The 20,645-nt window shown below is 36.4% G+C and overlaps 2 protein-coding genes across 4 annotated transcripts; both read right to left on the reverse strand.

The window, feature by feature from the left end:
* Window positions 1-5,007: 5,007 nt before the first annotated feature.
* On the reverse strand, window positions 5,008-6,632 carry LOC113346482 (probable E3 ubiquitin-protein ligase RHC1A). 2 transcript variants are annotated; one of them, XM_026590037.1, is made up of 2 exons: window positions 5,446-6,632; window positions 5,008-5,343 (listed from the first exon to the last, which is right to left on the reverse strand). In XM_026590037.1, the coding sequence occupies exons 1-2, from the start codon at window positions 6,470-6,472 to the stop codon at window positions 5,306-5,308; spliced, it is 1,065 nt and encodes a 354-aa protein (XP_026445822.1). In that variant the 5' UTR covers window positions 6,473-6,632; the 3' UTR covers window positions 5,008-5,305. The 2 variants fall into 2 exon arrangements, with proteins under 2 accessions (XP_026445822.1, XP_026445823.1); XM_026590038.1 differs by having other exon boundaries at window positions 5,128-5,340.
* A 372-nt stretch (window positions 6,633-7,004) lies between these two features.
* LOC113346332 (filament-like plant protein) lies at window positions 7,005-12,667 on the reverse strand. 2 transcript variants are annotated; one of them, XM_026589873.1, is made up of 5 exons: window positions 12,304-12,667; window positions 11,402-11,573; window positions 9,666-9,861; window positions 8,093-9,462; window positions 7,005-7,693 (listed from the first exon to the last, which is right to left on the reverse strand). In XM_026589873.1, exons 2-5 carry the CDS (start codon window positions 11,513-11,515, stop codon window positions 7,274-7,276), a joined length of 2,100 nt encoding a protein of 699 aa, XP_026445658.1. In that variant the 5' UTR covers window positions 11,516-11,573; window positions 12,304-12,667; the 3' UTR covers window positions 7,005-7,273. The 2 variants fall into 2 exon arrangements, with proteins under 2 accessions (XP_026445658.1, XP_026445657.1); XM_026589872.1 differs by having other exon boundaries at window positions 11,656-12,667.
* Between the last annotated feature and the right edge of the window lie 7,978 nt (window positions 12,668-20,645).

Below are 20,645 nucleotides of genomic sequence, written 5' to 3' on the forward strand. Positions count from 1 at the left end.
AGCAAAGTTCAAGATGAAGAAGAAGAAGAACGGGAAGAACAACCAGTTGTATGTTTTACTAAAACCCTAACTTCGTTATTCTCGATTTCTGAAGAAACCCATCTCTTTCTTCATCTTATTTTTGTCTTCTTTTCATTTTATTACTTAAATCGATGTTGTTGCATCTTAGGGTTTTGAATCGAAGCATGAGTTGATGTTTGGTTTGATTGTTTTCTGATTTTTCATTAGGTTTTGATTGTTTCAGTAAAGTTCATAGTGATTAGAAGCATGAGTTCAATTTCTGAAGTTTATTTTTAATTAGGGTTTGATTGTTTGATATGTAATGTAAGTAGGGCTTAAATTTTGGAATTTGTATGATTAGGGTTTAAATTGTTGGATTTCAGTGCTTAGAAATTTGTGGGTTTACTAAAGTTTATTTGTTTACTTATGATGCAGTGATGAAACATATTATCCATATAGAGACATCAACGTCTTGGTTATGGACAGTAATATGACTTTGTTCTTCCCTCACATGGATAGAGAAAAATTTGACCTCAAGGAATTTGAGCAGATGTTGCGTGTTAAGTTGCGCCTTTCTGAAAATGAAATTCCTAGTTTATATTGGATGATAGAACCATGTTTGCCTGAGATTATGGATAGGAATGAGGACTTGTTTAAGTTCTGGGAGCATGCAGTACCTGATGATAAAGGATTTATATGTTTACATTTGAAGATATTAAATTCTGAATTCGGTAATGACAATGACTTCATTGAGGCTGCAATGGAACAACCAGTGACAGTAATTGATGAGACTCCAAAGAAGTCCCATAAGAGGATTGCTAAAAAGCCAGTTTCAAAGGAAAAGTTTGTAAGGAGATCACCAGAAAAGACTGTAAGGAGATCACCAAGGTTGCAAGCTCCGTCAAAGTTTGAAAACTCAAATGGAGGAGTATCTAGGAAATTGTTTGTGGATCTGTTAAATGAAATGGAATCTCAGGGTTATTCTTGCGTTAGTCAAGCCAGTGTTGTGGGTTCTAGCAGTGTACCAATTCAAGTGACTGAAAACTTTAACCATGATTACTGGGCTGATGCAGTCAAGAATACTGATGCAATGAACCAGATTGATGCAGTGAACAACAATGATGCAGGGGTCAGCAGTGATGATGATGAGGAGAATGTGGTGTTAGAGAACACTACTGTGGATGAATGTCACCCCATTGAAGACCCAAATGCTCCACCAATATATGACAGTGATGAAGAGGATGATATTGATTATGAAGATATTGTCAAGACATATAAAGTTGGAGATGGAAGTAGTCATTCAAGCAGCGGTGAAGAAGATGATGAAGAAGGTATTGAAGTATTAACCCTTTGATGTTTATAATTTATTGTCTATTTCCCCTTTCTTTAAATGTACTAACACTTTGATGTTGTTTGTTAATTACAGTTTCTAATGATGGTGGGAGTAATGATAATAATGATTGTCTTGAAGCAATAAATGATAAAGATGTGAAAGCGAAGTTTGATTACAAGAACTGGAAAGAAGATTTCAATATGCACAGTGATGAAGAAGAAGAACCCTTATTCCCTGTAGAAGAAGAGGTGGCTCCTGTTGATCCTACAAAGATTGAGGTAAAGTATGCTTTTAATAACAAGAAGGCATTTAAGAAACATCTTAGGGGTTACTGTGTAAAAAATAATTATCAGTACACTGTTTACAAGAGTGATAAAACTAGATTAAGAGTCAGATGTAGGTTTAGGGAAGAGTATGGATGTCAATGGTTTGTAAATTCTAGCATAAAAAGGCATGAGCCTACTTTCATTGTTAGGAAGGTTAATCTAGAACATACTTGTGTTGGAAATCCAAAGAGTTTTAACAGATCTGCCAATCCTGAGTTTGTAAAAGAAGTGGTACATGAGAAGTTAAAGGAGACAGCTGGGGCCTTAATTCCAAAGCCTAGACATATAGCAAGAGACTTTTTTGTTACTCATAACATAGATATACCATATATTTGTGCATGGAAAGCAAGAAATCTTGTTTTAGAAGATCTGTTTGGTAATTATGATGACAGCTACAAGGATGTACCCATCTTTTGTGCAATGGTGGCTCATACTAATCCAGGGTCAGTTGCTAAATACAGTTATCGAAAAAAAGATAACATTATGTTCAATATATCTTATTTATGCTCTTACTTTATTTATTTGTAAGTTATGCTCAGTTAGTTACATAGTTTGGTTACTTAAAGTGCAGATAAGGCATTCATGAGCATGACTATTTCATTTGCTGCACCAATGAGAGGATTTCAGAAAGCAGGAAGACCAGTCATAGGGTTAGATGCATGCCATCTAACTGGAAAGCGTGGTGGTGTTCTAATGGCTGCAACAACACTTGATGGTCAGAATAATCTTGTGCCTTTAGGCATTAAGGTCTGTCAGAGTGAAACTAAGGAGAACTGGACTGGGTTCCTCAAGGATTTGGCTCCAGCAATCAATGCACATCATGCTGGCAGAATTACCTTTATTTCTGATAGGCAGAAAGGCTTGTTGGAAGCTGTTCCTAAGGTTTTCCCTGGTGCAAGAGTTAGATATTGTTTCAGGTATGTGTTTTTTTACAGTAGTTTACATTGTGTATGTGTTTTTCTATTGGGTCAAGAACTTGAAGAAGTACTAACTCTTTATTTGCATATGCAGGCACTTATACAAGAACTTCAAGAAATACTACAAGGCACCAACCTTGCACAACTCATTGTGGAATGCATGCAAAGCATACAAAGTAAAGCATTTTCAGGTTTGTGCCTCTTTTGTTAAAATCCCCTATGTTTCTTGATTGTTAGTTTGTAGGTTATATATAAAATTGTGATTGTTTTGCAATGTAGGAGCACTTTGACAGCATATGCAAAGAAAATGCTGATGCTGGTGAATATCTTAGGAAAGAAGATCCAAGTACTTGGTCTAGGGCCTATTTTGATCCCCTTAGCTGTTGTGAGCATATGAATAACAATTTCTCTGAATCTTTTAATTCCATGGCTTCTAATATGAGAGATAAACCTATAATCCAACTAGGCATGATGTATGGTCAATTAGTCATGGGTTTGTTATTTAAGAGAAGGGAAGAATCTGCTAAGTGGAATGAAAATGGTTTGGTCCCTGCTGCTGTTAAATTGATAAATAAGATGCTTGACTTGGTTGGAAAGTTTGATACAGAAGGCAGTGTGGTTGGACAAGTTTATTTGGTAACTAATGTGATCACCAAGAAAATATTCACAGTGAATATTATAGACAAACAATGCACTTGTTTGCAATGGCAGCTAAGGGGATTCCCTTGTCAACATGTTGTATGTGCATTGAAACTGCTGAGGCCAAACTAGAAAGAGTAAGTGGTTTGTATTATTCAATTACTTTTTTTGTATTATTCATTTACTTTTGTTTTTGTAAGTGGTTTGTATTATTTATTGTTCCTTGTACACTGACACACCTTTGTTTTATTGATTGAACAGTTATTGTGCTCCTTACTATTCTGTGGAGTATTATAGGACCACATATGCAAATGATGTCACACCCTTAGAAGACATAACTGAATGGTTATGGGAAGATAAGGTAGATTTATAAACTTTATTGAAAGTGGTGCATTTACTTTTCAAGATATTGGTTATTTATTTTTCTCTTTTCCCTATTTAAGAATCAAACCCTTTAGGGTTTCATTACTTTAACTTTCTCATTTGTTTTCTCTTCTTCTGGCAGGAAACCATGAACGTCAACGTAAACCCTCCTCCTTATCAGAGAAAAACTGGAAAACCAGCAAAGAAGAGGAAGAGAAGTTATGATGAACCTGAAACTGTGGTGAAGAAAAAGAAGTGTGGAAAATGTGGATCTATTGCTGGCCACAACAAGAGAACCTGTGCTGGTGGTGATGTTGGTAAAAACCAAACTGGATTCAAGCCAAGCACTGAATATGATGCTGCAAACTGCACCTTCACACAGAGAGATCATCCTGAAAGTAGCACTGCAAGGGGTAAAGCCAAGGTGAACAGATCCAGAGGTACATCATTTTTTGTTGGTGAGTCATCTGCAGGACCTAGCACTCAAGGAAGACCAGTAGCAGGACCTAACACTCATGGATCTACACAAGATAATCAAAATTTCAGTCAGAATTTTGCTGGTATTGGATCTGTCAGTCAACATCTTTCTGTCACAAAGGGAAAGCAAACCAAGGCTAAGAAGACTAGGAAGTAGAAGTGTGTGTGCTTTATTGTTTGTTTTAGATATGTTGTGGACAAGTATCTAATTGATGGTTAGTTTTTTTGGTTGCTTTAGACACTGATTCTGGTATGGACATGTATATGTACCAGAAATCAGTTTTATTTTGATGGGATAATCTTGCTTTATGAATGAAAATGATATTAGTTAGCACTAATTTTCAGATTACATGTTAATTGTCTTTTCAAGTTAATTTTTACATATTCTCGGATGCATTTCTGATTTGCATTGTTCTTTGTAGCATTCTTGTTTATGCAGTGGCTAACTCGTTCCAGGTTAACTCGTTTTCTTCACTGCACCGAGTCGCGAGTTAACTCTCTGCTCAATCACTGGCTAACTCGTTCCAGTTACTGATTCAGGGGCTTTAATGTCATTTTACGCTGCTGATTTAATGCCACATATGCACTAACGGATACTAACGCCAGTTAACTGTTTTCTCAAAAAAACGTGACGGAAAAAGTCAAGAGTGTGGCATTTAATAAACTTTGAAAAAAACGATGGCATTTTCTTAAACATGAAATAGGAAGTGTGGCACTTTATTAAAATTCCCATTAAGATTTTGGAGCAAACTATATGGGAATAGATTTTTGCTGCTCTCGACTAGAATGTAACAGTTTTGTGGTTTTCATAGTTTCAGGAGATGCAAAACTTACTTGTTTAATTTTTGATGTTATAAGGGATACGAATTTTCTATTTTCCAACCGGTTAAAACTCTTTGTGGTATCATGTTCAAGTTTAAGAGGTAGAACAAACTAAAACATTATAAAATCTTTATATATTCAAATCAATTTTTGTTTATCATGCAAGTATCTTTTTACATTTATAATTCTGGGACAATTTTTATGTCCAATTGAAATTCTACAACAGTTCGTTAGAACACAATTTATAGTACAAGTTAATATACACTGTGACTCGTTACATGTTTTTGGTAAAAGAAGAAATTTGGAGAGGGGATGTTGGTTTCGAAGCAGGATGTATGAACTTACAAACTGAAATTAAAAAAAATAAAAAATATGTTCAGGAGAGCTTATCAATCGGACTCGTACATAATTTGACAGCAGATGCAATGCTACAGAAGAAACCAAGAACGCCACCAAGAATTTGCTGCTGGGGTACATAATGTTGAAAATAAAGTGTTAAGCAAGCAACGACTACAATATTTAGATCAAATGGAAACCTAGAACTGAAAGAAACCTTTAAAATGCTTACCTCCACGAGTCGCAGTAGAAGCATTGTCATCATGCGAAGTAAAATCGCGTTGCCTCGATCGGAAAGGCCATAAAGAGGATAAATTATTCCACCGCCACCCACCACGACGATTCCTAGCACCATGTTCTTCCATTCCTCCTACACTGGACGAAGTGTCTTGACTATCGCTATCACCTTCCTCATGAGGCTGTTGCTGGTCATTGGCAGCTGGAAGCTCATTGCGACAAACAGGGCAAGAATTGTGAAGCCTCAGCCAAGGAACAATGCAGTCAGAATGATAGACATGTTTACACGGCATTTCTCTCACGTCAACACCAACTTCAAATTCATCCTTACAAACTGGACAAGTTGATTCGTTATTTGTCAGATAGTCTTGTGTCACCTTCACCGTCGGCAGCGCATCAATTGCTGATGCAGGAGCCGGAGACGGACCAGGTCTATCATTTTGTGTTAGTTCCTCAATCAATTCGTTCAACCCTGGTCCAGCAAAGTAATTCCTTGGATCAACAGCTCTGGGATCACTCGGGTTAAAAGTAGGCAGACTCGTATCCTCATCTTCGTCCTCATTGGTGGTTCTACGACGAGAACGACGAGAATGTGGATTCTGGTTAGAAGAAGGAAATAGAATGTCATAAGACCAAGGAGCTCGACTACCATTATCATTTTCAAACTCCCACCGGTTTCTCCTGAAATCAAATTCAGAGCTGCTGCGCCTTCGACGGTGAAATGGATGTTGTTGCGGTGGCGGTTGTTGTGGATTAAGCAGCATAAGAGAAAGAGCTTCTAGCAGACGAGCTTCTGGAGATGCATCGATTCCAGAGAGATCAAGTACAAGTCTAGACCTTGGCCTAGGCCTAACTACATCAAGTTCATGTAAGAATTCGCCAAAACACCGGGGACAAATGATTTCAGATGGGTTGTTTGATGTGGCAACTCTGACGGATCGATGACACTGGTAACACCAGTATAGACGGTACGTTCTGTGGATGTAGTTAACTGACCTAACATTTGAAGGCGACACAGACATGATGAATGAATGAGTGCTGATGAAAATTTTGATATTATTACTACTATTCTTGAGTTTTTGATATCTATTTTGCTTTTTTTTGGTGTTGCCGAAAGAAGGAAAGAGAGGTTAGTTAAAAGTATAAAGGAAAGCAAAGAATGACTTGGGGAAATGCTGAAAGCAATTCTGGAAATCTCTTACGTTACTCTTCTCATTCTCATATGCACTCTTTATGCAGTAAACTTGAAAGAAGGATTTGCTTTTCTGGTCAACTATATTTATGTTCAATCGAGAAATCTTTATACTAAAGAGAAAAGATACCAAATGTGAAAAGAAGGGTTTACTCGATTCCAGATGCAGAAGATAGCAATGGGGTTTACTTGACATTCACTCATCCTGTGCCACAGCCACATTAGAGCTCCATGCTTTATTTTGAGACATTGGGCTAGGCAGGTCTGAAAGTACCTCCTCCAGGATCCAAATCAACTATGTAGCTGTCTCAAAAACTTAAAAACAAATCAATAGACAATAGACGGAAAATCCTTCAACAAAATGGAACTCCAAAGAACATTTGGATTCTAAACCATTAGCTAATCAGTTTATATTACCTCAAAGGGGTATAATGCATCATGCATGTGAAGCAATAATTTCATTTTCACATAACAAACATCCGATGATGATCCATCGGCAATACGGCTACTGAACAACAATAGAAATACTTTCTTTTACATACAAAAGTAATCTTACTAGTGTTCCATCTAAATCCAAAATGCCAGATGTCGACGTCATCATCTATAATCATCATTAATAATAGTTGATGATTCATGGAGTATTTTCTGTACGGATACCACTCTTGCTTTTAGAGAACAGTTTGCTAAACCCATTACGACTTTTTTCAGAACTACCAACACGATTTACAGATGAAGAAGCTGATGACGACGATGAAGATGATACCGGTGACTCTCCACTATTACCATTTGTGTTCCTGGAGAGACCAGAACCATCTTCAGCTGCTTGATTTGCAGTCGAATAAGCATCATTTGAGTGCAATTTCCAATATTCACCACTGCTTTTATTTGGGGTCAGTAATGATCCTCCTTCTACATTTATATCAAGTGGCTTCTCGTCAGAATCCATCATAAAATCTTCCAATGTTGCCAGTGATTTCAGTTGCTGCCCAAGAGAAGCTATCGTCTTCTGACACTCGGCTAATTTACCAGCTGCAACAGCCAGTTCTTTATCCTGCCAAAAGACAAACTTTAAATTTTAAACCTGAAGATGAAATAGGTAAAAATTTCACTAAGCTATCCTTCCATGATTCTTATCATAATAGGTAGTTGCATTCAATTAATATTGCATGCCATCAGCCTTCCCGGAGGAAATAAAAGGTGGATCCATGTATGAGTAGTACTATGCAGTTGTTACCAGCCCGTTACGGCATTGTTTAGATAAATAGCCAGTGTACGAGTTAGTAGGGTGCTAGGTCAATATTGTGCTTCATAAGTTGTATGGTAATGCTCCTATACAGAAGATCGAAAGATTTGCCATGTTTCCTCCTTTCCTTCCCCCCAGTAAAATTTTTAATATTCGCAAGTCATAAATAGCAAATGAAAGAGTATAAGATACGGTAAGATAACTAACCTGCTTTATCTTTAGCTCCCCATTCGAGTTGGTAGCTCGCCTACGCTCGGTTTCAAATCTCCTTTTAGATAACTCTTCTTCCAATGACTCACACTTGCTCTTAATTTCTGCTGACATTGCTCGTTCGTCCTCGACATCCATCTCTAGTGAATCCACCTTAGCACGTAGCGTCGCAACCTCTTCTTCCATCACTAAAATTTGGGATTCCATTGCTTTTCGCTTTGTATTCGCGGATTCAATTTCTAATTCGGTTGCCTGCTTTGCTACTGCTTCAAGACCCATCTTGTTTTGTAGCTCCAACAGCTTCTCCTCAGTTTCCCTTAGCTGATCCTCAGATGTCCCCAGACGATTTTGATTCTCAGCTAAAGCCTTCTCGAGCTCTGCTTTCTCCACTTCCATCCTCTCTAGCTTTTCTTCCAGTTCGGCTGTCCTCTGAATCATGGCATCAAGGTCTGCTTTTAATTGATCACGGTCCTGCCCCTTCTCATCATTATGTTGTTGGCAGGAAGCAACTGCTGATTCAGTTTCAGTTTCAGGCAATGCTGCAAGTCTCTCCATCTCGAGGAAATCATCCATGAAACAGATATCTGCAGAAGAGGCAGAAGCAAGGGCTCTACCGCCAGCAACCTTCTCTTTACTCTTGAACTGATCAAGCTCAGTGATCAGAGCCGAAGCCCATGAGTCTGAGCAGCCTGGCTCGGACTCATTTAGCTCCACAGCGTTACTACTAATATTATCCAACTTGTGAGGTAGATCGTTTTCAATTGCTAGTAACCGGTCTCCACCGTCTGATTGGCTATCTGTGAATGATTCAACACAAATCGAGGAGGAAGAGGCAATGGTGAAAGATTTCTGATCATTGTTATTAGCCTTGCGAGCACTGGCTCTGAGCCTGCGGCACTCAGCTTCGAGCTTGGCCACCTTTCTTATGCTCTCTAAACGCTGTTTTGCGGCTGATTCTGCTGCTTGGACACTCAAATCTCTCTCCAGAGTCATAATTTCGAGCTCTTCTGCCTGAGCAGAAAGCTCGAGCTTTAGAGTTGAGTTTTCCTTCTCAGCAGCCTCAAGCTTTGGATAGAGATCAGTACTAGAAATTTTGGGCTCAGCCTTGGCAGCGTCAAGTTTTTTCCGGAGCTCGTCAAGCTGGCTTTCAAGCTCAGTTTTAGTGGATTCCCATTCATGGGTTTTCTGGACAACAGCTTCATGAATCTTCTGTTCTTGTTCCTCTTTAGCTTGCCTAAGCTGTCTGACACACTCCTTAAGAGCCCCATCGAGATGACCCACCCTATCTTCAAGCGCTGAATTTTTCTGAACTGCAGTTTCAAGCTGTTGCTTGAAGGCCGCGGCTTCATTTTCTGCCTTCTCCCATCCTAAGAATGGATATTTCAAATGGAACAGACAGATTAACTCTTCATGAACAATATTTCATATATTACTAACATTCTAGTACACATAGTGGAACTCAGATTTGATAACAACCTCTTTTCAAAAGAATCTTTCGACATCAAAATACTTCCCAACTTTAGTTTATTAACAGTAGAATCAACTTATAACTTTCTGCAAGAATCTTTACCTGAAACCGCTTCTTCTGCAACTTTGGCATGTTGCTTTACTAAGTCCTCTTTGGCACTGATGTTCAAAAGAGCTGCAGAAAGTTTTTCAGTCAGATTCCTCATATTGTCATTAACCTCTTCAACACTGGTTGCAGATTTCGATGTGACCTCTGGGAATTGTATATTATCCATGGGAGATGCCTTTGATTGTTCTTGCTGCATTAATTACCAATGGATGACAAGCTCATTACATTTCTTACTACTTCATGCACATCAGAATAAAAGGATTGAAGTAACAAAATTGAAGTTAACTACAATACAAAAGATATGCATGACCAATTATTGAAAAGTAAGCTAAGAATACTTGTTCAGCATTCCCAAAGTAATGATGGATTCTCAGGGTCTCACTTGTCAATTTACCTTCTAAAGCTAAGGTTTTCGGGCATCATAGGAAAAATAAAAAAACCCAAACTAACAATAGAAACATGTTGATAAAAACAATATCAAATAAATGGAAATAACTATTCAGACTCAATAGTCAAGATGCACATAGGATTTTAATAAGGTTTTTCTGCACAATCTGATATGCCGCAATTGGTTTTTTATCACGTGGTTGGATAAAAAAGTGTTCCAATTTATTCATACTGGAGGATTTTGTTTGCTGGTAGGTGCCACATGATGAAATCTACTTAGATGCCATGTGGTTCAAGAGAGATTAAACCTAGTTAATTTATTAATACGGCAATGACTTTATGGTGATTGCATAGGCATCAACATTGAAATAAAGCTAAGTGACTATGAAATGAATTTTCTTACATCTTGTAAAATATCATACTCTAAACTTTTCAGAAGAAATAAAGCAGTAGTGAAGTACGCGGACACACTATAAAAGTTAGTCCCAAATTCCCAATTCAACTGGTCTCTTTTGACAATGTCCTTACAGTACACCGTTTAGCAACTGCAATGTCTAACATGTGCAGTCCTCTAGGATTAAAAAGATAGTTAGTATGATCATCTTCTTTTACCTGTGAATGTCTTCACCTCATGGTTAAGAAGGGGATCTATCAATAGACTCCTTAAAGAGTGTGTTGCAACTATTATTCTTTAAAGTTTGTGGTAAGATGTTATCGTGTCTTGAGCAAGTAACAAAGTTAGGGCAACGAGAAGGTCAGACTGTGCATTTGCATTTCATTCCTCGGATTCTACTAATACTACAGATGTTCAATGCTAAACAGGAATGTCACTATTGGTGAGAGTAGCTTGTGCTTTTGGGAATTCAACCAAACTGATCTTCTGTACAACGAGCATATATTAACCATGCACATATTCTATTAAAAATGTGCTTCTTGACTTTTCCTAAAGGTACATAACAATTTACATGTTTCAAGAAATACTCTCGTTCGAAGTCTTAGTATACTAAACCTAGAATTACTTAGAAGTCTTATTATCGTTCGGAGTAGCCTATAACATTTTCTTCAGGTCTCATAGGTGAAGGAAGACAAACTTCTTAGGATTCCCTCATGCTTGATTTCTAGACATAATAACCAAATTCCAAATTCATAGAAACACACCAATAAACACTTTACATGGAAAAACCAAAGGCAGGCAATTCAAAAATCTATTACCAAAAAGGTCAAACGACAGGCGCAAATCAGCAGTATGAGACCCAAGTTACAATCACCCCACAAACTCAACCAAAATGCCTGAGAGGAGAACTTAATCATAACTCTAAAAGAGCTACTCGTAAACCACCTACCTGTTCATCGGAGAATCTTTCAGAATGAGAAGATATTGATCCCGAGCTTTCTGTTTCGCCAGGACTCTTATCAGAAGAAGGTCTCTTCCTCCACAGCCAACTCTTCCGATCCATCTCAAGATAATAACTGTAACCAAGAGCACTCTAGCACCTTCGTTACACAAACCTCACCCTGCATATACATTCTCATCAATCAGCAACAACAAAAACCAATTTAATACCAAACCAAGTACACACAAAAAAAAAACACACACCTTTTATTTGGGGTTTTCAATCTAAAACGACAGCCAAAGAGAAAAGGTGAAGAATGGATTGATAGATGGATAGATGTCAAAACCTAGTTTAGTTGATTGAAATGGATGATGATGAATAACTGTTTTGACAGAAGCAAAGAAAAAAAAGTAGTAGCCTCCTACTTCATAATCATTATCTCAGCTTTGCTTCAAATCCATCCAAACTTCACCAGAAAATTATTTTATTTAAAAAAAAAAATATATCCAAAATAGATTATGTTCAGTACAAACTAGACCAAACACCCAAAACAGTTGTAAAAAAATAATCCATCTGAACAACAAAATCAGCAACAACCCATTGCTTACAACACACAGAATCTGAACAACCCAATTAAAATTCAAATCCCTACCTAATCTTCCACATTAGAATGAAAACCCCCAAATTTTAACTCAAAGGGTATATAATAAAAGTAATAAAAAAACCTCTGACATAAACAGAAGATGAAAATGATACCCTTTGACTGAAACCACAGATAATAGATCAGTAGAAGAAGACCCAAATAGAATAATTTAAAATCACAGATCAATAAACTAATATTCTTAAATGTCAGATAGAGGTTGAAGAAGAGATGGAGGATGAAGAAGAGGGGTACTTGTTTCTTGTTTTACCTATTGATTTGTTTTCATTTCGAAAAGAAAGGAGAGGGAAGAGCATGTGCAGTAGAAGGGGATGACCTAAAAGAGAAGATGAAGAAACTACTCTCATAGAGAAGAGAGAGAGATGACCCCACTTGTTCAGCTTTTTTTGGGTTCTTGTTTTTGTTTTGAAACTGGATTTTTCCTCCTTATTATTCCCGCGTCTCTCTAACCCCATTAAAAACTATACTTTTTTGCAGTAGAGAGAGGAGCAGCAGGGAGAGGAGGAGGAGCCACCCATATCACTGACTGCACTTTTCTTTTTCTTCTCACCTCAAACGAAACACTCTCTATGACTGGCAGCATTTACTGTTTGGACTATTTCTGTTTAGTTAATTAAGACCACACTCCACAGAGGAAAAAAAGGAGAACAGATGTAATAATTGTTTATTTGTTTGATCCTCTTTCTTAGGTTTTGTTGTGGTGTGTTTTAGTACATCAGGGTTTTGATGGTGGGGGTCTAGTGGTTGGCGCGTGGGGTTTTATGAGAGGTCGATTTTGAATGATTTAGGCTCCTCCTTTTTGAAAAGGTAGTCCTTTGAAGGAGTTTGAGTGAGTGATGTAACATTTTAAGTCATCGAGTGTGATTGAACTGTAGTGACGTGTCTAGTGGCGTATAGATAATGTAGTACATGTGAAGTATGTGACTTGGAGGTATTTTGATTTTGAAGTTTGAAACCACTACAAAAGTACAGCCATGTATTTGACTTCAGGGGTGTTTATCTGTCGGAGCAAGTATTGTGTCAAGTACGAAAGGCCAAATATCTGACCAACATAAATATTTCAAAATTTCCTATTTCCTTGTTAGTCTTGGTGGCAAGTGGGTTTGAAATCAGGTATGTCCTTAGGTTTTTCTTTATCTTCTTTGTTATTAATTGGAATGGAGTTATACATCCATGTAACTTTGTTCTCTCGTGTCACAATTTTGGTGACCCAGTGATTTCTATTTTATAAAATTTGACCTTTTAACAGAAAGAATTCAAAACTCCAAACAAAAAAAAAAAGAACGAAACAAAGAGAAAAAAGTTGATCGCAAAACTAAGACAGAACAAATGAATGGCCGGTTTGAATCACTGACTTTATTTTATTTTATTTAGATAGCCTCAATTACATCATAAATAGAGCCATCTAATATGTAGAGAGAAGGGATTCTTCTCCTAACATTACATCTAGTATCTACATTAAAAACTCCATATATTGATATTCCATATATTAATAAATTTTATATATTAATAAAAAGTCATGGTCCCAACTTGGGCCAGTTATAAATATTAATAAACTCCACATTTTAATATTAATAGATTTTTCTAGTCCCACCATAAGGAATTTATCTCCATATATTAATATAATAGACATAATCGGAAAACTATAGATCTTGTTACATCAAATTTAAGATAAAGAAAAATATATATCCATTGTTGTTTGAGAAAAAATGATTTTTTTTGGATTGTTATCGCATCTTTTGATTTGCATCCGCATAAGACCTCGTTACTATGTGAACCTTCTTGTTAAAGGCAAAATATTTCCAACTTGTCGGGCATGTTTAAAGCTTCTTGTCGAGTTTTTTTTTTTTTTTGTGTATACCTCCCTATATTAATAAACTCCATATATTAATAATTTTGTGAAATCCCAAGACTATTAATATATGGAGTTTTTTACTGTACTAACAATTTTTTATTAATACAAGTGGGAGGGTTAACGTCCCAATTTAAGATATGTTGGAAATTTTTTTTGCTTCCTTAGCTTAAGTGTGTGCTACTTCATTGCCGATCCGGGAACAAAATGGAATCCTAAAAAATTCTGACAAGGATTGGTCCTTTTATTTGCTTCTTCCAAAATAGCTTTGCTGCTCCAAGAGATGACTATTGAGTTGGCATTTAGATTCTTAACTACGCTTTCGCAATCACCTTCTATGTTGAAATTTATGAGATTATTTTCTACTGCCTAAGTTGTTGCTTGTAGTAGCGCTATTGCCTCTGCTTTTTGCGGATCTGAACTAGCTGAAGGTCTTACTCTTCCTACTTAAAAGGTACCTATGTCATTCCTCAGAATAAGTAAAATTAGATGGAATAGTATCTGAGACCCATGTTGCATCAACATTTATTTTCAGTTTATGCTTATCTGGAACTGTCCAAGGGGGAAAAAAGTTTTTGTTTCCTTGCTCTCTATACTTTTATTGTTGGCTTTGTTTTTCCTAGTTCAAATGTCGTTGAATTTCTAATGCTAATTGTTGGAGGTTTTGAGATAATCCCTGACAAGCTTTGTTACATCTTGTGTTTCCATATGAACCATCTTGGTTGAGACTAGTTCTAAGGATATTACATCATTTGGGGTTTGAAAGCAGTCCTTACAAATATCTAATATTTTGGTGTTATTACTACAGTTGACCTGAACTGAATTAAGTCTTAATTCCCATACTGCTCATGCAAAAGGACAGTGCAAAAATAGGTGTTCAACTGTTTACTCATGTTCTCCACATAGAGTGCATAGGGGGTTGATGTTGCGAATGATGCCTTTAAGTTTAGAGCATTTTGAATACATTCTCATAAGAAAAGTTTGATTCATCTAGGGATAGATTAGAAAAGTTAATCCTATTCTCAGATTGAATTTTTTTAAGAAGATTAGAACTATTTATAAACATATTAATTTTACAAATTTTAACTGTTATGAATTTAGGAAAGCAAACGTAAATAAAAGGAGAATTCCATATTTTAGTGGTTTGGTCAATCAGATATGCTACCAAAATAACCGAGTTACTAGTATAGTTTTTGAATTCAGTCAATTTTCCTTCATGCCCCGGTATCAAATTTTCATCATATATGTTAATACTTAGTTCGTCTCCTACTTCTCAGATGTTGTTGTGTTCTACTAGAGCTAATCTTCTACAAATACATTTCCAAATCCAAGAGCCATTATCGGGTGCTTTAACTCTTAGGGGAGACTTGTTCCTAAAAAAATGGTCCCAAGGCTGATCTTATACATAGTTAGGTTCTTTAAGAAGTCTTCATGCTATCTTGGCCAGCATAGCTAAGTTAAACTTATCTAAAAACCTAAACCTCCCTTACTCATCGGTTTGCACATGCTTGGCAAAGCTTTTGGATAATACCCTTTTGCATTGCGCTCTATTCCCCACCAAAAATACATATGAATAACATTTATTTTATTTGTAATCTTTTTTGCTAAAACGAAGCAACCCATCTGGAAGGTAGGAATGCTTGCTAGAACTGGTTTATTATAACCATTTTACTGGTTTGAGGTAGGACTTTACTTTTCCAACCCTGAGATTTATGTTCAATTTTCTCTACTATGTTTTCAAAGATTTTATATTCGATTTACCTATGAAAAGAGGTGCTCCCAAGTAAGAGTCTTTTAAGTTTCTATATTTGATTTTCAACAGTTTAGACATTATTCTTTGGTGTTTGGGGTGAACTTTTTTACTAAGGAAAACTCCTGATTTTTTGAAATTTATTAGCTGACATGATGTTTTGCTAAAAATATCTATTGTGTTGATAAGATTTTTACATTATATTAGATCTTCCTTAACAAAGAGAAGGAAGTCATATGCAGAGACAATATGTGAAATTGGGATACCTTTTAGGGTTGGTTTAACTCCATGTATTATTTTTTTTGTTTTCTTGAGATAACAGGAGTCTAAAGAAATTCCCATGTAGATGATAATAAGATAATGGATAAATGGTCTCCATAACGGAGGCCGGATTGAAGACATTCCTTGGTGTTCCATTTAGTAGCACAATAATTGAAGTAGTTGAGTTGCATTGTGTTAGAGCACTGCTCGGTCTAACTCGCAAGCGTTGTTATCTCAAGCTTGTTTGTCAAGTTTAGTTGATCAAAACTATAGTATTGATTTCTAGTCTACTTATAGCTATGTATCGGATTAGGATATAATGTGTAGTTGAGCATTAAACTTCACGACGTTCATCATTTGAAGACGAATATCTACTGAGGAGAGCTTGGAGGAAATTCATCAACAAAAGGAATGTGGAGACCAAAACTTATCTATCACTCAAGAGTCAATTCTATTTTATCCCCTAATGAGATTAAGTCGTATAGCTATATATATTTTTATATTATTCACATATGATATTTTGAGCTGAGTTTAACTCGCTTATCTTTTTCTCGAAACATGTGTTGGAAGGTTTTTGCTTTAGTTACGTCCATCATATTCTTGACGAGTTTATAGTTGGAAAAATTTATTTGTTGGAAACTAAATAATAAGTCAAAATATTATGTGGAAACTGCCTTGAAATATCTTACATGATTTGTGTAAGACAATCATTTGATGTCGACTCAAAAAGTTTCGTATTGATCATTTGATCACTTGAAAATCACTTGAAGCTAATAGTTTGTGTAAGACAGCTATTATCGTCTTCTAAGGATGTTTCAATGATTGAAATGAGAGTTTAGAACAATTAACCTTTGCCTGGATACATCAGAGTATGCGTACCTAGTATGCAAACTGTTTTGGTATGATTCAGGTCCGGGAACCTTGTTTGCATACCTAGTATGCGAACGGTTTTAACTGTTAAAGTCCGGGAACCTTGTTCGCATACTAGTATGCGGACGGTTCTACCCGAGTTAGGTCCGGGACTGCTGTTTGCATACTCATCTGCAAACGGTTGGACAAAACCAAAGTCCGGAAGCTATAGTTTGCGTACCTATTTGCAAACTTAGTGGATAAAGTTCTAAAAAATAAGTTTAGTATGATTTTCATACTCATGAACAAATACATTGATGAATTAAGGAATGCAATCTTTGCAAACAGTGGCTTAATGTTCATGAATTGATTCTTACGAATCAATTCGATTTTGATTCAATTGGTTCATATATATTTCTATGAGATAGTGAACAATTGAACAACTCTATGTGAAACACAATTAGATTCATTTGATTATCTTTCATGATTTATTGATCATCATAGTTGATCTAGAAGTATTAGATGAATGTGGTTAAGACAAAGTATTCATATGGCTAACTTCGGTTAACTGTTATTGAGCCAACTCAATATACACGTTTAGATACGGTTACCCATATCTAAATGATAGTATATTTCATTTGTGCGTAACAAGCTAAGACCATCTAACGATGGAGAGATATTGCTTTGGTTTTAAGCAGCCTTAGCTTGAATCTTAAATCAGGATTTCATCTAACGGTGAACATTGAATGTGTTAGAGCATTGCTCGGTCGAACTCGCATGCGTTGCTATCTCAAGCATGTTTGTCAATGTTAGTGATCAAAACTATAAGTCTTGATTTCTAGTCTATTATAGCTAAGTCTCGGACTAGGATAGAAAGTGTAGTTGAGCTCAAGGAATTCATGGCGATTCATTATACAAGTAGAAGAACTACTCAAGGAACCGGTGGAACTTCTCGATAAAAATGTATGTGAAGACTTGAACTTATCTATCACTCAAAAGTTTATCTACTCTATCTCCAACTCATTGAGACAAGAAGTCGTATGCTATATATATAGACTTTGATTATACACATTTGGTATTTCGAGCCGAGTATACCTCGCCTATCTATATCTCGAAATATGAGTTGGTAAGCCTTTCGCTTTAACCAAGTTTATCTTTACCATGTGACGAAAGTCATGATATGTTTCAATCATCTTGAAAATTGCTTTGACAAGAAATGGTGTAACAACTATATAACGTCCTCTAAGAATGTCTCAATGATTTAAATGAGAGTTTAGATTACATAACCAATGGTGGACATAAGCATTGTTGTGGAAACACATTTATGTATAAGTCCTATTCCTTGAACCAAAGTTTGCAAACTTTGTTGATCAAGAGAACCGGAAGAATGACGTGAGCCAAGTCCGTGAACTTCCGAAGTTCTCAAACCCGAGAATTTCTGCTGGAGTTGACAAACTATTTACGTGAAACTAAGTCCGCGAACTCAGTCCGCGAACCGGCGAAGTTCTCATACCCGATAATTTCTGCTGGAGTTTGTAAACTTTTCCCGGTAACTTAAGTCCGCGAACCTAGTCTGCGAACTTGAGAAGGTTATATATCTGAAGATGATTTCTGAACTTAAAATTAAAAAGACTAAGGAATGCAGTTTGCAAACCGTGGATATAAAAGTTCATGAACCTATTCAAGTGAATCAAATCATCTTTGCTTCAATTGTGTCTTGTGTAGTACATGAGATTTCCTTGCAATTGAACAACTCTCTAACTAGTTCATTTGAAATAGCTTGAACTAGTTATGGTGAAGAAGAACGTGGTTATATGAAATTCTCATATGGATAACCATTTGGTTAACTATTGTTGAACCAACAAGTGCATATGTTTGGGTACGGTTAACAAACCTAGAAGCGTGCATTGTCAAGTGTGTGTAAAAAACTAAGTTTTCGATCTAACGGTTGAGAAATATTAGCTTAAATCTAAATCACGTTTTCATCTAATGGTGGATATTGATTGCTTTGTTACCAAGGTAACTTAATTGCAAACCTTGATTTGAAAGACTATATAAGGAGAACTCTAGTATCTGTGCAGAACTAATCCCCACACCTCACGTGTGATACTAGTTTGCATACTAGAGTCGGTTCTCCTTTAACCTTTGGTTTTCTTATTCTAAAACCAGGTTAATGACTTAAAGACTTCATTGGGATTGTGAAGCCAGACTGATAGACGCATTTATGTGTCTATTTTGTTCTCAATTTTCTGTATTGTTAGACTCGACTAAGTACTTCTTGTGTTATTTTGTGTTCTTGTAGGAAATTTTAGAGAAATAATCCCTTGCAGCGAAATGGGATCAAAAAGCAGTGTTTTACACCTCGGAGAAATGTACCGTAGGCACCCCAGAAATGCACCGGAAGCGTCCAAGAAATGTCCCGGAGGAACCCAGAAAAATTACTATTTCCATCCCAATTGATATTCGCACCCCAGCACTCTGGATAAGGGGCACCTTCTTCAACAATTTGAATTTGTGTTTTTGGCGGGAAATGAAGTTTTCAACTGGCAGAATTTTGATTGTCAAAATGAATGGGTTAGAGTGCGATTCAATCGCTGAAAATTGGCAGAAAGATGTGATTTGGCATAAGGAACAAAGTTTGGGTGGTGGTTTCGATCAAATTTGGCTGGAATACGTGTTTTGATTCTCGAGTTCAAAACAGGGCAAGCATGCACTGAAGGATGATAATCACGCGTCATGGAGAGTTATGGACGTGTTCTGATGATGTGGAATGGCTCGAGTATCACTTTGGGTCGTGAAGAATCGATTTGGAGCGTGGAGGGAGGAAGTTTACGCAAGAAATTCCAAGTTTGGTAAGAAAATATTCGTAAAATATTGTTATTCACTGCCCGCATAATGAAGAATTATATTGGAGTTATTGGCGAGATTTGGAGCTGTTGTTGGGTATAAATAGTCTCTTTGGGTCTACTAGAGAGGGTGTCGAGAGTTTTGGGAGCTAGGGAGAGCTAGAGAAGACGAAATCAGAGTTTAACAAAATTCTGTTTCTGCTGCTGCATGAAGATGAACACGGAGAACAGTAGATTGTAAGAGACTGTCGTTCTTCAACAGTGACAGCGACAGTGGAGTGTGGGTCGTAGTTTTCCAAAGTCTACAACATTTCATATGTATCGTTCTTGTGTGACGCTTCCTGTGGGTCGCACATTAGCTGTTTACACCATTTTCTCTTCTTCTCATCATTTGTAAACCATTTTTGAGCCATAATAAATTATTTTGAGAGAATTTATACTATGATGAGCTAATTCCCTCGTAACCAAGGCAATGAAGGAAGCTATTCACGCAACATAAATGGGTAACTATTTCATTTAATTATATAATTTACCTAATCGCTGCTTTTGCAGAGTTTTAAATTGTTTGAATGATTGTCTTAATTATTTGTTATTCAGTTTGATAGGTTATGCTTGGTTTAATCTCTTGATAATCTATGCTTAAGGTTTACAAATAATGTTTGAGAATCTGTATGATTGATAGTGAATTAAAGATAAAAGAGGACTTAAGAATTGAATGGAGTTTTGAAATATTTATCATTCAATTTTGCATAATAGTGGAATCTAGTGTCTTGGTTACCTCTCGCACCCATTATTAATAATTTTGTATATAATTTTATTAAATCTTTAAATTTAATCTTCACAAGTCCGAGAGTTTGAACCTCATTACTACAACCCATGAAAAATCATTAATCACAGACCGATACTACTTTTATCGTAGTTGTGTGATATGATCTTGCATCTTCTATCGTACGAGTACAATCAGATTGATTGGCTTGAGATTGATATCACCGATAGGCAAGATATAAAAAGTAATCGCAAACATCTTCGTCTCA

Source organism: Papaver somniferum, unplaced genomic scaffold, assembly GCF_003573695.1.
Source record: "Papaver somniferum cultivar HN1 unplaced genomic scaffold, ASM357369v1 unplaced-scaffold_99, whole genome shotgun sequence".
Lineage (NCBI taxonomy): Eukaryota > Viridiplantae > Streptophyta > Magnoliopsida > Ranunculales > Papaveraceae > Papaver > Papaver somniferum.